Below are 14,801 nucleotides of genomic sequence, written 5' to 3'. Positions count from 1 at the left end.
AAGTGAATGACTTATAGCACTGGGGAGTTGGACCGTTCCTTAGGATTAATGGTTAAATAGCAGAGGGACTAGGAGGAGAACGAGGTCTGGGGAGCAAAGACAAGAGAACGATGGAGGAGGTTTGACCTCCTGAAAAGAGAAGCATCCGATGGCGTTGTTTTGACTTTTTAACTAGTAACCAGCTACTTCCATGGTCAACCTGATGACCGTGCTGGTTGATCACCTTTGGTCCATCAGCTACACTACAAAAAAAGTTGTTTTCTTCCTTAGTACTTGGTTGTCAGTACAAATATTTAAACATTGTTAAATCAAGATACATTGACTAGAGAGGCAAAACGACCTAAGATTTTAAGTTTTCGAAAAAATTAAGTCAATTTAGAGCCGGTTAGGGGTTAGGGTTAGGGCATCATCTAAAGCCAAGTTCACACTACAGGATTTTAAGCCCGATTTATGCCCGATTTGCAAATCGTTGAGCTCGCCGACAGGTCAGGGTGTTATCGCGTGCAAATCTCGGGGGATTCGCGGACGATGAGCGCTTGCCAATCTGTTAGTATGAAAGAGCCAACTACGCAGCGAAAACCATAGATATCTATATAAAGGCTGGATGTCTTAAGGCGGAGTTTCCATCGTCATCACCGGCGGCCATCTTGTCACAGGTAAGCTGAAGTAAGATGAGTGGTCAACACGAACACAAATACTCTTATTTCGTTGAAATCTTGACGGATTTACAAACGGTTTGGTTTCTTACAAACGTTATTAACGTGGCTATAATTATCTGCATGATTATTTATTTATACACTTTTTATTCATAAGTATGCAGTGTCATAACTACATCTCTGACGTTTATAACAAACCAAACCGTTTGAAAATCGGTAGAAAATTGAGCAAGTTGTGGTTATTTAAATAGTGCATGTACCATTAACACAATGTTACGAGTGAGCGAGCTGCCTGTGACAAGATGGCCGCCAGGTGCAGACGTCGACCTCCATTGGCCAGCAGCGTGGATGAGATATCTAGCCTTTATATAGATATCTATGGCGAAAACGCTCGCAGACGCGTCGCCGAGCCCAGAAAAATATCTAGCCTGCTAGATATCCAGAGCCGTCGCGCGACTCAACCTCAGTGATGTCATAAGTACAGCCAATCATAGCAACGCATGGGTTGAGGACACCAGATTTTTTTTTTTGCATTTTTTCCTCAGAGCAAATCATTGCGCAAACGGTGTGCAGCACTAGTTTCTCTCTGACGTCCATCTTCGCGTGTTGTGTTCTCTTCTTCGCTGTGCTGTTTCGCGTCATTTCTGGTTCGTTTTATCGTGTGGTTTTTCGTGACAAAACGTGGTTTGTAGACAAGATAGAATCGTTGGCTGACAGAGTTGTTGTCAACTCGTTATTTATTTGATTATTTTCAGGATTTAGACCGTACCATAGTACTGAAACAACTCTCATTAGAGTCAAAAAAATGATTTGCTCTTATCATTCGATCGTGTTTGTATCTCTATGTAGTAGGGGTTTCACAACTACTGATTTTTGCTAGTCGACTAGTTTTGCATAACAGTCGACGACTAGTCGACTAGTCGTTAAATGGTTTATTCTAGGGGTGTGCGACATCACGAATAGTAAATGTCTCCACGATCTGCTTTTGAATAAATATGGTAGTAGTATCGTGTTACAGTGCATTCTATCAGTTCTGGCGCCTCTGTCTCAACTGTACAACGCGACGTAGCCTACACATCACACGTTAATGAATAGGTACGGGACACTGCAATTCACAAAAGTTTGCATAAGCCTTGCCGGTTAAACATTTAATTCACGCGCTGTTCTAACGTGCGCTTTCCTGAGCGTGCGGCATATCAGGCATTAGAAGCCTGTCAAACAGCGCCTGAATACTGGACTAAGTTATCTTTCAAGTCTTATTATGCTAATACTGTTAAATACACACAATGTTTACATAAACAGAATTGGCTATGTCTGAAGTGAAAGCAAACATTTGAGAGAAAATCTGGTGTAGGCTAATATGCGTCTATATTAAACACGTCGCGTGCTGGTCTAAAAGCGAGAGTAGTACTCGTATTTTCCGCACTATAAAGCGCACTTAAAAGCCTTTAATTTTCTCAATCTGGCCTTTTCTCAAACCTTATAATCCGGAGCGCATTATATATGGATCAATTGCTCGCGCTCGTGTCCATCTTATGCCCGCTTTGTCACACGGCCAGTTCAACCTCGTATAAATCAGGTTATGTGTGTCTCCCGCTCATGAGCGCTCTCTCTTACTAAATAAACGCCTCACCTCCGACGCCGCGCACTCGCTGCATTCCCTTTAGCACATCTAGTGGATGCATAACGCAAACCCAGTCAAACGTTTGAAAAATGTTCTAAAATAGGTCATTGAAGGTGCGCCTTATAGTGCTTATAGTATATAGTACTGCCGCTTGTATTTAAAGGGATAGTTAACAAAAAAATATATATCTATATATATGTCATCATTTTGTTTCCGACTAGTCGACTAAGGCCAACAGCGCCAACTAGTGGTTGTGACAGTCGACTAGTCGACTAGTCGACTAGTTGATGAAACCCCTACTATGTAGTGCGTTCTCAACTCGTGTAGTGAGTTACCTCCTGTTGTGGATCAATCACGTTGTGTTGTGTGGTGTGAACAGCTAAACAACTTGAACACTCCTGATTTCACTGAGAATAAGTCATGTAGTGTGAACCGCACAGTTCAGCCCGACGTTTTAAAGTCATGTCTAAATCCGACGCACATGGCACCCTTTAGCGTCATATGAGATATGAGATACGCCTCCTAGTGGTCTAACCGCAACCCTACGCCAGACCTAAACCTAACTGACGCTACAGGTTGCCATGTGCGTCGGATTTAGACGCATGCTCAAAAGTGTCAGTTAAGATGACGCCCTAGGATGAGAATGCGTTGGAATTTATACTTAACAAGAAGGAAAAAAGTCTGTCAATGGGGTAAGAAATATAAGAGAAACGAATAAATTCCTTTTTTTTTATCATTGTAGACTTAGACTAGGACCTAACCATCTATAAAACACTATTGAGAATGTTGATGGGTTGCTGCTGATTGTGTTGGAAAGTGGTCAGGCTTTTTGTAGGACTCATTATGTCCAAGTATAGACTTGCCTTTTTTAGGAGCAAAAGCTGGGCTGGATAAAGTAAGGATGAATTGATCACCTGACGTTTACCATGCCTTCTTGGAAACACTTCTGCAGAGTTTTCGCAAATGCACATGATGCACTCCATATGCCAGGGGAAATAATTTTTCTACTCTTTCCCTGTCCGCCCACTTGCAGTGTCCAGTTAGTCTCGTAGGAGATGACTTCCCAAGGACACCTGGGTAATGATATGATGGCAGCTGTGGTTACAATTGTGGACATTTTCAGTGGCGCAGGACTTGTTGCGTTATTGCTGTCCCGCTCGTGTCAGTCGCGCACTTGTCCGGTGCCTCCCTTCCATGAAAGCCCTTCACGTCTCTGATTTAGAGGCTTAGCACTCAGCACTGACAGCCTCCTCTGGCTGGCTGAGAAATGCTGCTCAGCTCCAAGGCACGAGAAAAGGTGCCAAAGTCCAATTCACTTACGGGACACTCCAGAACAAAGACCTCCTGCTTACGGAAAAGGCCCATGAATTAATAATCACCTAATTGACTTTTAAGACTTTTTTTTTCACTGCTTCTCCTTTGGCTTTTGTGATGTCAGATGAAAGTTGGGGCGTTGTCGCTGTCTCTGTGGGTTTTGCTGCAAGCGTGGTCTACTGCTGAATGGTAGAATTGAGGTCAGATGGACAAATACTACATTAGGATGCATTCGAGAAGACTGATGTGGTTCCCACGGCTTTAAATACAGGAAAATACCTCCAGAAACTAATGCTAGTCATTTTTGTGTAACACTGTTAATATCAGTTATTCAGTCAGTGTACGCATCAGACTGCTATTTTGCCATTTTGAGATGGCCAATATTTAGCCATTTACCTCAAGCGAAAATTGTACCGTTTTGAGATGATTCATGTATGTCAATATTTAGGCATTTGGACATTAATCAATATAGACAATAATTATGCTTTTTTGAGATTATTTATATTGACTGATATTTAGACATTTTAGGTTTTATGATCTTGGAATTTTTATTTATTTATTTATTTTTAAAGTTGCCAGCCACCGGCAGCGTTTTTTTGATCATTTACACAAAAATCATTATCGTCAAATCATTAAATGCCATCAGAATAGTTTGAGGCATGAATATCCAAACAGCTTCATGCATTATTTTTTAAACAAATAGCAACATTTTAAATGAAAAGCTGAGAAGAAAAAAATACGACTGCAACATGCATAAGCAATCTCAATGGCGGGGAAGGAACGAGTTTGCTCCATTTAATTCATTTTGTGTTCTCATTTTACGTTTATAATACCCTGCTTTTAAGATTTGGCGTTTGAAAACCCATATTGGTCAACCACTAGCACACAGACCGAAGCCTGACACACATATGAGCAGAGACCAGGTTGAGGGAAGGGAGCGAAAGAGAGACCCCCGCCTTCAGGTTCTGGTCATGGTCTCTAATAACGGATTTGACCTGCTCAGATGTCGAGGCATGTTCCTGCGGCCGCCCAACCGTGCCGAACACACACGCATTGCACATGCCAACAGTCCGCTTTCTTTGCCTGTTTATTGGTCTCCATTTTGTTCCAGCGTGCTCTGTGATGACGTTTTCCCCCTGCTTTTCTCCCTCCGTCTCCAGACAACAGAAAACAGGATACGGTAGCTGGGCTTTAGTCACGGGGGTTTGGTGGCAGAAGTGGGTTTTTGGGGCTTTTTAAAAGCAAACAATTGATCAGATTTATGGAGTCCTAACAGGGCGTGACGAGGTGCGGCTATGCCCAGAGGCAGCGGGTTGCTCTCCCCTCCGCACGTGCTGCAGGCCTCCGGCAGGCAGCTGCTCCCCTGACCTCACGCCATTCACGTGCAGTAGTCTATTAGACAGAATTTACACACACACAAAAAAAAACATTTGCAAGTAATACCCAAAGAGTGTACCTAGCCCAGCCCCTGAGTCACAGGCAATTTTTTTGTTGGTTTGTTTACGTGTATTTATTTATCTTAAGCGCATTTAGCATAAAAGCAGCTTCACTTGTTCAGGCTAGTTCACTTGCTTTGGTCTGGTCCAAATACAATGACTACATTTACATGCAGTCAATTTTCGAGTTACAGTAAAAATAAATTCAAGTGAGCACCGCCGCGTTTTTCGAACAATATTAAGGCCACTGAAACTAAAACGCGCGCTGCATGTTACGTCTCAATACAGGAGCAGAAGCGCTGGTTCAGATTTTATTAGGCTATTTGTTGTTTAAACGTGCGTGTTGCATATTTGAAAAAAAAATATATATATAGTATACACATATTTGATATTGTCTATTTAGGCGAATTATAGCATTGATTACTGTGGAGGGGGAAATACCCCACCAGCAAATCGCAACTTGCTTAGCTTGGTTGTTTTGGGTTTTTTTTGTTTGTTTTTTTTGTTTTTTTTAAATCTACATGGAGTCCCATTAAGTTTTATTTTCTTTTTTTTTAACATAACTGCTTTTAAACGGTGTAAATTCAGTCAATCTGTTGGAAGAGATTTGTTCCTTAATGTAAAATAGAAATGCAAGGTAATTTTAATACATATTTATGCGGGATTTGAAACAGTGTCATCAAAATGATTGTACCAAAGTTCTACCACTCAACCACGACTTTTCTCACTGACAAAAGCCCAGATGTTCAGTTGTTCAGCAGTCAGTGTGCGCACGCGAGAGAGAAGCGCTCTTCAGTCTTCGCATTCCTCAATAGCGCCATTGAAAGCACCCACTTTATTTTCGCTGACTGCGAGATAGGCCTATTTTAACTTTTGATTAATAAAATGTTCTCCTATAGCCTAAAAGTTTATATTCTAGTTAAAGCTATATTCTATTTAAAATGTAGGCTACTTTTACATAATTACGTTTTACTTTCGCTAAATGTCCCTTTGCGCCACCTGGTGGTCATTTCGCCACCGACTTTGAAATACGGCTGGTTTATTTTTGCCGCGGTAGGGCGGTAAGTGTCATTTTGGTTGTCCACCTACTGTATGGTCGGGTTAAGGTCGCTATTCGGGTTTCTGAAACATATAATAACCCGTTTACATGCGTGAGCAGAGAGAGTTTCTCCTGTATATATGGAATTGCAATATCCTGATGTAAACGGCGACGCGCGGTTAGCGTCTGGACGTACAGACAACCTTAAGACGCATTATACGTCATTTCCGATTCTTCTTCCTGTATCCAAAGACAACAACAACAGCACACAGTTAATGAATAGTTCGGGACAGATAGCGATCGCCTTTGTTTGCGCTTTGATGCTGGTAACGTTACTGACCTCGCTCCAAAAGTATGCTGTGTATACTTTACTTCCGCGGATTTTTGTATGCGCCGAGAAGTTTTTCTACTCAAAAGACCAAGATTCCTTGCGAATAGAACATGCACAGAACACAAATCACTATGGGGATATGCCGATACGCGTTTACATGACCAAAAATTTGGGTTAGAAAAGGGATATAATATCCCGGTTTTTAAAATCCAGGATATGAGCATATTCAGGTTTTTGCCGGTGTTTACATGGCCGTTCGCAACCGGGTTATTGCTAATATCCCTGTTTTGAACGGGCTGCATGTAAACGTAGTCAATGGTGAATTTTTTTGTTTAATGTGGTTCCCTTTCGCACTGGCTTTTTGCAAGTAAACCAAAATGTGAAAACAAAGGTGCTACGGTCATCCATTCATCGGACAGAAATTCACCTTAAACAAACCGTACCAGAATTCGTTTGGAACCGGACCGAGACCACCTCTTCCGCTGGGTCTCGGTACAGTTGTTTGGTCCACACCTGAGTGTGATTGCTGTATTCACACCTGCCCAAAAGATCCGCAACAAAGGGGTAAACGAACTTGAGTTTGATTCAGTCGAACCAAACAAGACTTAAACAAGACTCTCTGCACTTGCTAACCAAAATGTACCATTGTAATACCATAGTTAACACAATCATATAACTTGGCCTTCAAAGTAGCATTAGCAGTTTTGAAGGAATTCATTTTTGATGATAGTGGTGGCTATTACCAAGTTTCCACAGTTTTATTGTAGTACGAATAACTCTAACTATGTGTTTTGGTGGACAATTTGGTTACCAACCAGGAACATGAAAGGAGGTTTCCTGAAAGCACTCGATAATAGAGAGGGACTGCCACAGACACAGTCACTGTCAATAGGAGCAGTGCAGTAAGGAGGAAGTGGACAGTGCCAGGACTGAGAGTGAAGGTTAATGGCAAAGAAAGGGAGGTTCCTTTGTTTAACATTTCCTTTGTTTATTGGTGGATGTGTCTAATGGGATTGGCCATGACTGGACCTAATAGGGCAGCAGTGGCTGATTGGGGGAAGTCTCTGGGAGCATTCCCCAAAGTAGGGCCCCCCACCGAAGCCAGCTCTCAGCTTGCCCTGCCCTGATTGGACCTGACACTTTAATGTCTGCCAAAGGAACATGGTCAGCCTGGCTTAAACTGACCCCCACACCCCTCCCCACAATCCCCTGCTCTCAATTTGCCCTTTCAGGACTGGACAAATCATGCCAAATTTAACTCTTTATAGCCTCGTTATGGGACTGCAAGAGAGAAGGGCTGCTTAAGTTTCACTGTGAATTCTTTGCCTTAGCAGTGTGAACAGTGTTTTCTCTTGACTCCTCTCTGGCTGAAGGTGGATTTACTTTTTATACAAGCCTTCTATTAGTATTTTTCGGAGCTCTGATTACTCTGTAGTGCCACCCCAAGTTTGTTTTCTTCAGTTGTGTTGTTATTTCGTTGTTCCCAAATACTTTCTGGTTAGCTAATCTCTAGGCCTGTTGTTTTTGCCAATCACTCTGTGAGTATAGAGAGTGAAAAGACTAGCACACATTGAACTATGTGTTATTTTCAGATAGCTAGCTATAAATAGCAATTTTAGTAGAGCTAACTGACAACAACTTGTGAAATTGAGCTTGCGTAAAAATTAGGGCTGTCAAACGATTAATCGCATCCAAAATAAAAGTTTGTGTTTACATAATATATGTAGGTGCACTGTGTAAAATTATTTTATAGATATATAAATACACACATGCCTTGTATATATTTAAGAAATATTTCATGTATATATATATTTATATATCATTTATGTTATATATAAATATAAATATTTTATATAAATAATATTTTTTTTCTTAAATATACATGCATATGTGTGTATTTTTATATATATATATATATATATATATATATATATATATATACACAAAATAATTATACACAGGGCACCCACATATATTATGTAAACACAAACTTTTATTTTGGATGCGATTCATCGCGATTAATCGTTTGACAGCCTTGGCGTTAACATACTTGAATGGGAAATATTTTCATGTCTTTTGGATTTTTTTGTTTGTTCGTTTTTTTCAGAAATAAGTGAGCCATGCCAATAGTGATAAATTCGATTTTAGCTTTTGACTAACGTATTTGGCCGAGTCTTTTCTTTAAAAACGAAAGAAAAATGTGAAACTTTAAACTATAAGATTTGCTGAAAACCAAAACAACTATTGAAAGTAATTTTGAATTCCAATGAAAATGGGAAATAAACAAGGAATAAGAATCGAAATAGGAACCAGAACAAAACTCTTTCTTCTTGATCCATTTTGAAGCTGCCTGTGGTATATTTGACTCTTTTCAAGTTGGGCGAATCCCTTCGCTGAAGCCACACTTCAAATGGCTTCATCTGAGAGAGCATGCATCCTAAAGCTGCTCACCGTGGCAAACTAATGTTTTGATTAGATGTCTGTGCCGGTGTCTGATGTCCTAAACATCCAACATAGGGAGAGACAAGCCGTCAAAGCATTGCACACTGCCTTTTCTAAGTGCCATGGGAGGAGCGGTTAAAAGACTACATTGGTTTGGAGGGGGAGCAGCCTGCCTTAGCAATCCACCGGCCTGGCTGATTCCCATTCAATGCCTATATATATATATATATATATATATATATATATATATATATATATATATATATATCACTGCATATACATCCTTTTTCATTGACATTGTAAGTGAAGAGATGAAAGCATATTAAATGGTGATGGATTTGAACCACAATCTTACCAATCTGCTTTGATAAGCTCAACATAGTTGTCTACTGTGGTACAATGTTTTCATTGTACAATACAGCATCGTCATACTGCACAAAACTGTTTTACTGCATTTCGTTTTTGTAAAACCTGAATTATTGATTGATCGCATGCCCTGACTGCCAAATGGGTGCTGTGTTTTGACAAGTATGCATCTTTTTGTGTGTCCATAGCAGCATCCAATCAATCGGAGAGGGATCAGACGGATTCCCCGGTCCCCTCCAAGCGGCCTTCTTCGAGATCCGAGGCAGCGGAAAGCCCTCTCTCGTCGAAACGACCCAGGACCGCTGAGAAGAGCAGTGGAGAGCAGGTATGGAGGAAAATCTACACCCTTTATGAAACATTTCGAATTCTCTCTGTGAGGTAGATTCGGAAAGACCTAATCCAATCCCCAGGCATGTAGGTCTCATTAACTGTACCCATTAATTAACAAAATATCTAAGGATGTTGTTTTCAGCCCTTTTCAATAAAGAGTAGTAGAATGTAGCTGGCCTTTTTAAATTATGCATGCCTTTTTTTTCTAAAAATATTATATTTCTCCATCTTTTCTGCTGCTCTTGCAGTGCTAATTGTGCAAAAGGTGAAAAATCAATATGATATTTGACAGATGAGAGCTCTTTGAAGTGTCTGCCTCTCTGCTCTCTGCATGCAAGGGCTCTGCCCTTGATTTGACCACTTTTCTCAAGAAAATAATATTCTGTCTTTGCACAGATGTACCAGTGCCCCTACTGCAAGTTCAGCAACACGGATCTGAACCGGCTCAGAATGCACGTGATGACGCAGCACTCGGTGCAGCCCATGTTCCGCTGCCCGTTGTGCCAGGACATGCTCAACAACAAGGTCCACCTGCAGTTCCATCTTACCCACCTCCACAGCGTGGCACCAGACTGCGTCGAAAAACTAATTGCCACTGTAAGTTACTCCATAATTTAGTTACCACTTACATTTGTTTCCAAGACATTCAACCAAGCTTTCCTCCCTGGTCAAAAGCACCTTTCTAGTAGGGCTGGGTATTGAGAGCAAATTTCACAATTCGATTCGATTTTGAGTCACAAGCTTGCAATTCGATTCAATTTCGATTACGATTCAATTCAATATTGATTGTTTTGGATATCAGTTACAATAAATGGCAAATTTTCTCAAGGAAATCAAATCTCTTAACCAATGCTTTAAACTATGGGAGCCTAGTTGTAGCTTCATTAGCCTAATATGAAGGTAATAATTAATGTAGCTATACAAACACTTAAATTACACTTTTATTTATTTTTATAATAAGACGATTATATGACAAATAAACATTTAAATGGTGGCTGTCATAAAAACTTGCCAGATTTGTGCAAATATGCATTAAATATTGAAGAACATTAAGACTATAATGCATGTGTAATATGGCGTATATATTTAGCAAAATGCTCCTCTCTAAAGTTATTTTTTCTAGCTGACTAACGAGTTTATGTGGGTTTTCTGAGGTAAATATGACGATACATGACATTGATTACAAGCTGTTTAACTGACGTCTTTCCACGGTTGAAACGCTGATTGAGCGAATCAATGTGACATGATACGGATTTCGATAAGTTGTACTTTATCTTTTAACTCACTTTCATTCATGTTTATTTCGCACTGTAACTGGTATTATTAAGCCGGAAGAGAGATCAGCGCTGTTGCTTCTCTTGAGCTGCGCCAGAGCGATCTCACGCCACAGCGCCAAAACGTTATTTATGTTTTCGAATGTAAAGAAAATGGACGTAATTTGAAAATTGAGACTTTGTTTCATATCAATAGTAACAAAGGACAAAGATTATTGTGATTTTTTGGATGTGCGCAGCCGCGATACAATGTTCCATTCGTTCAAATGAAACAGGATGACTAATCGATTCTTGAGATTTAAGAACCGATATCGGTTCGTAAAAATGAGAATCGATTAATATCGAGAAATCGATATTTATTACCCAGCCCTACTTTCTAGCTTTCTAGCGGATAGATATCTATTCATAACAGTTCATTTCTCTCAGCAGTCTTTTGTTTTTAATATGAGATGAGAGTGAAGGTCTCAAGACCCTTCTATTGTGTGGCGAGAAGGCCATATGCTTTTACACACTACCATGTTCAGTAGTGATCATGTCAGGCATTAACCTCACAGATGACTCACAGTTTCTTACTCACATTGCCTTTGTGGACCGAAGGTTGTTTCCTTTTATTTAATTGATGACATTTTAAGGCTTATTTAAAATGGCAAAAGAAACAAATCATTGTCATATGCCCTCTGGTAATCCTGTATATTCAAAACGAGTCGAAAGCAGGAACATGGCTGGGTGTAGCACTGATTATGGCCAAGATAATTTGCATGTTTTATTATGCTAGCAGGGATTAGCATGAAGGTTATTGTCCTAGAAGTTTTTTTTTTTTTTTTTTTTTTTTTGGCTCGTTCATACCTAAGGGGACTTAGGGATACCAAGGGAATCTTTCTTTCTTCAGTCGAAAAGAAATTAAGGTTTTTGATGAAAACATTCCAGGATTTTCTCCATATAATGGACTTCATTGGGAACCAAATGTTTCAAGGTCCATATGAGAGTTTCAGTGCAGCTTCAAAAGGGCTTTAAAACGACACCAGACGATGAATAAGGGTCTTATCTAGCGAAACCATCGGTCATTTCAAAAATGACTCGAAAAAAGATTCGTTCATTTTGATAAACGAGTTCAAACAGGAGAATCACGAACGCGCATCACAGAACAGAGCAAGGCGAGCATTTGTGCTCATAAAACGTTTTGTTTCGCTAGATAAGACCCTTATTCATCGTCTGGTGTCGTTTAAAGCCCTTTGAAGCTGCACTGAAACTCTCATTTGGACCTTGAACCGTTTGGTTCCCAATGAAGTCCATTATATGGAGAAAATCCTGGAATTTTTTCATCAAAAACCTTAATTTCTTTTCGACTGAAGAAAGAAAGACATGGACATCTCGGATGACATGGGTGTGAGTAAATTATCAGCAAAAGCTTTTTTTTTAAAGTGAACTACTCCTTTAATGGGAGATCCCAGTTATGTTTCTGTTAGCACAGAAATGTACTGAAATATCTCACTATTCATCACAGGCAGATGTTGGGACATTTTGTGACAATGTTGACATCTCTGAAACTCTACTAAGATTACTAGGGTCTTGTCAAGGTAAAGCGTACACCATCTGTGTGAACCATAGACTCTCCATTTAATTTCAGTGCTGACTAGAAGAAACTCTTGGTTTGTAAAAAGTAGATAAATGTTGTAATTCTTAGATGAAATGTTCTCGGTTTAGTGGAAAAATTATAAAAGCCTCTTCTGATTACCAAGGTCATTTGTATTCCAAGCACTCTCTATAAGCAGTAATACTTACATCATCCCTTTACGTTATTTCCACCTCTCTGGTCCCAGAGCGCTCAGGCCTCCAGCAGCCTACTCTGCCCGGTTCCTCAGAGAATACTCACCTTATTCCATTTCAGCTTCTACTGAGACTACCCTGCTTTCATGGGGTCCCCCCACCAAATTTTAGCAGTGAAATAATTACGTGTAAGTTTGCCTGTGGAGTTTGAATTGCTTGCTTGGCCAATCACTCTAAATTCTGTGAAGGCAACTCCACTCCCCCAGCCCGAAAGCGAATGGTGAACGCATTAGTAGAGGCCAGATGGCAATATTTTTTCTTTTATGGAGGTAATAATGCACTGAGCGATGTACAAGTGCGGTGCGTGATAGAAACTAACACAGCTAATACAATGCACATTAAAACCAGCACCTTTTTACAAGTAACGAGAGATGGAGAGAGGTACTCTATCCTGTTGCTCATGTCAGGCAGACAAGCTTAATGAATTCTGAATCAGGTGACTTTTAGTTCTTGCATAAAGATGCACTCTCACTCACCCTACATCCTCCTTCCTATTCTCTCGCTCTCCCTCCCTTGTTCCCTCACTCTATTTCTAATGTTCTGTCTGTCTAAGATAGGGGTAATGAAAATAATTGTGCTTCATTAATTCTGAGTCTGGCTAGATGATAGCCATTTGGAACTATGTTTGCCAATTAGACGGTCCAAATTAAAAGTGACCTTGGGATACTCTCAGCACTCGGCGCTCTTTGCCTAATGATGCAGTTGTCTAGAAACAGTCCACTTTGTAATGTTAATCACAGGCATGTTTTGTTTCTGGAATTCTCCATACTGGTCACAATCACTTAACACGTTCATTTAGGAGGAGAGTGGGTTAGGGACAAAACTAGAAAGCAGAAAAAAAAATAAAAAATGCTACATTTTTCCCAGTGTGATTTTGATTGCAGTAACCAGATGGTTATGAACTGCTCTCTCAGAGTTTCAGACTCAAAGATTTTAGGTTGTGTGGGACTTTGATGGCACTTAGTTAAAGCTGCTGGCTGACTTGGAATGTGATTAGGTTTTAAATCCTCTATAAAACAGCTTCAGATCTCAGAAGACCAATAAAACAGCCTTGTAATGATACAATGTTTGCCTAGATCTCTTACAGGTAATTAATTTTTTTTTTGGTGACCCCATTAACTTAACTAATATCATGATGTATCAAGATGGTTACTGTATGTTCATATACGATTTGGTTTTTGTTGTGGAACAAATACTATTTTCAATGCAGTGCAAAACTCCCACAGACATGAAGCCATTGTTTGATGTGAGCAAAATAGAATTGGTTGTCTCTTGGGGAGGAAAAAGGGCACAAACAGGGGATGAAAAAAATATACATAGAGAGAGAGAGACAGCACTAGAGAAGGGGGATGTATTGGTGAGATTGGGGTATTGAAATGCATGATGAGTGAGGCTGATTGTTCAGTTTGGGAAGTTAATTGAAGGAAGGTGAGGCACACAGTGGCTCATCTCCCAACCTTTTCCAATCTCAATCAGTGATTACTGTTAAATGGGAGCCTGTTAATGAATCTGTTTTTATTATTATTCTGAGAAAGAGAGAGATAACGGGAGCGTGAGAGCCATGCATGGAGAATCGTGTGCACTTAAAAGATAGAGGGGAGGTTGCTGTCATTCACACTTGATTAACTTCAACCTTTGAAGTGCTCAGTAAACCTTGGTGCACCTTTATCACAACAATATGCTTTACTACTTAAAAATTTCTAATTAAATTGACTGAAAAATAGGCTGTTTACCATCTACCTGCGTTTTAATTTATCTAAATTTTTGTATTAATGACTTTGTTTCGATTATTAATTTGCATAATTGTTTATATTATAATATGGTTGCTGAAAAAACACATTAATGAGCACTGTGCTGATCATTATCCAGAAATTGACAGTTGTTGTATTACCCAGAATTCCAGACCGAATGACGGCATTTCAACATTGCAAAATGCTTTCATATTGGAATGAAAAGCACATTTTATGAGGTGGAAGACTTATTTAATTAGGCTCTCTAATAAGCTTTCCAACTGGCCAAGGTAGACCACTGAGCCCATCACACTAATTGGCTGCAGCAGGAGAACTATCGCAGAGTATGACGAGACGCCATCAGCGATCAAAGTGCCAATTCCATGGATGGCAAATTAAGTCACTTGTGAGAAAGATGGGGACTTTAAATGT

At 39.9% G+C, this 14,801-nt stretch overlaps 1 protein-coding gene across 7 annotated transcripts in view; it reads left to right on the top strand.

Annotated features, from left to right (window-relative positions):
• zfhx3b (zinc finger homeobox 3b) overlaps positions 1–14,801 on the top strand; it is a 280,084-nt gene that overhangs the window by 252,717 nt on the left and 12,566 nt on the right. For 6 of the 7 annotated variants that reach the window (XM_089119634.1, XM_039669717.2, XM_089119798.1 and 3 more), the window contains 2 exons: positions 9,397–9,533; positions 9,935–10,135. In XM_089119634.1, coding sequence (XP_088975760.1) covers positions 9,397–9,533; positions 9,935–10,135 — 338 coding nt within the window. The remainder of the gene's footprint in view (positions 1–9,396; positions 9,534–9,934; positions 10,136–14,801) is intronic. The other variant, XM_039669719.2, reaches the window with a different exon arrangement.

The sequence above is a fragment of the Pimephales promelas genome, chromosome 1, assembly GCF_988280905.1.
Source record: "Pimephales promelas chromosome 1, fPimPro1.hap1.1, whole genome shotgun sequence".
Lineage (NCBI taxonomy): Eukaryota > Metazoa > Chordata > Actinopteri > Cypriniformes > Leuciscidae > Pimephales > Pimephales promelas.
The sequence above is the reverse complement of the archived record's forward strand: the minus strand, read 5'-3'. Positions and strand labels throughout refer to the sequence as shown.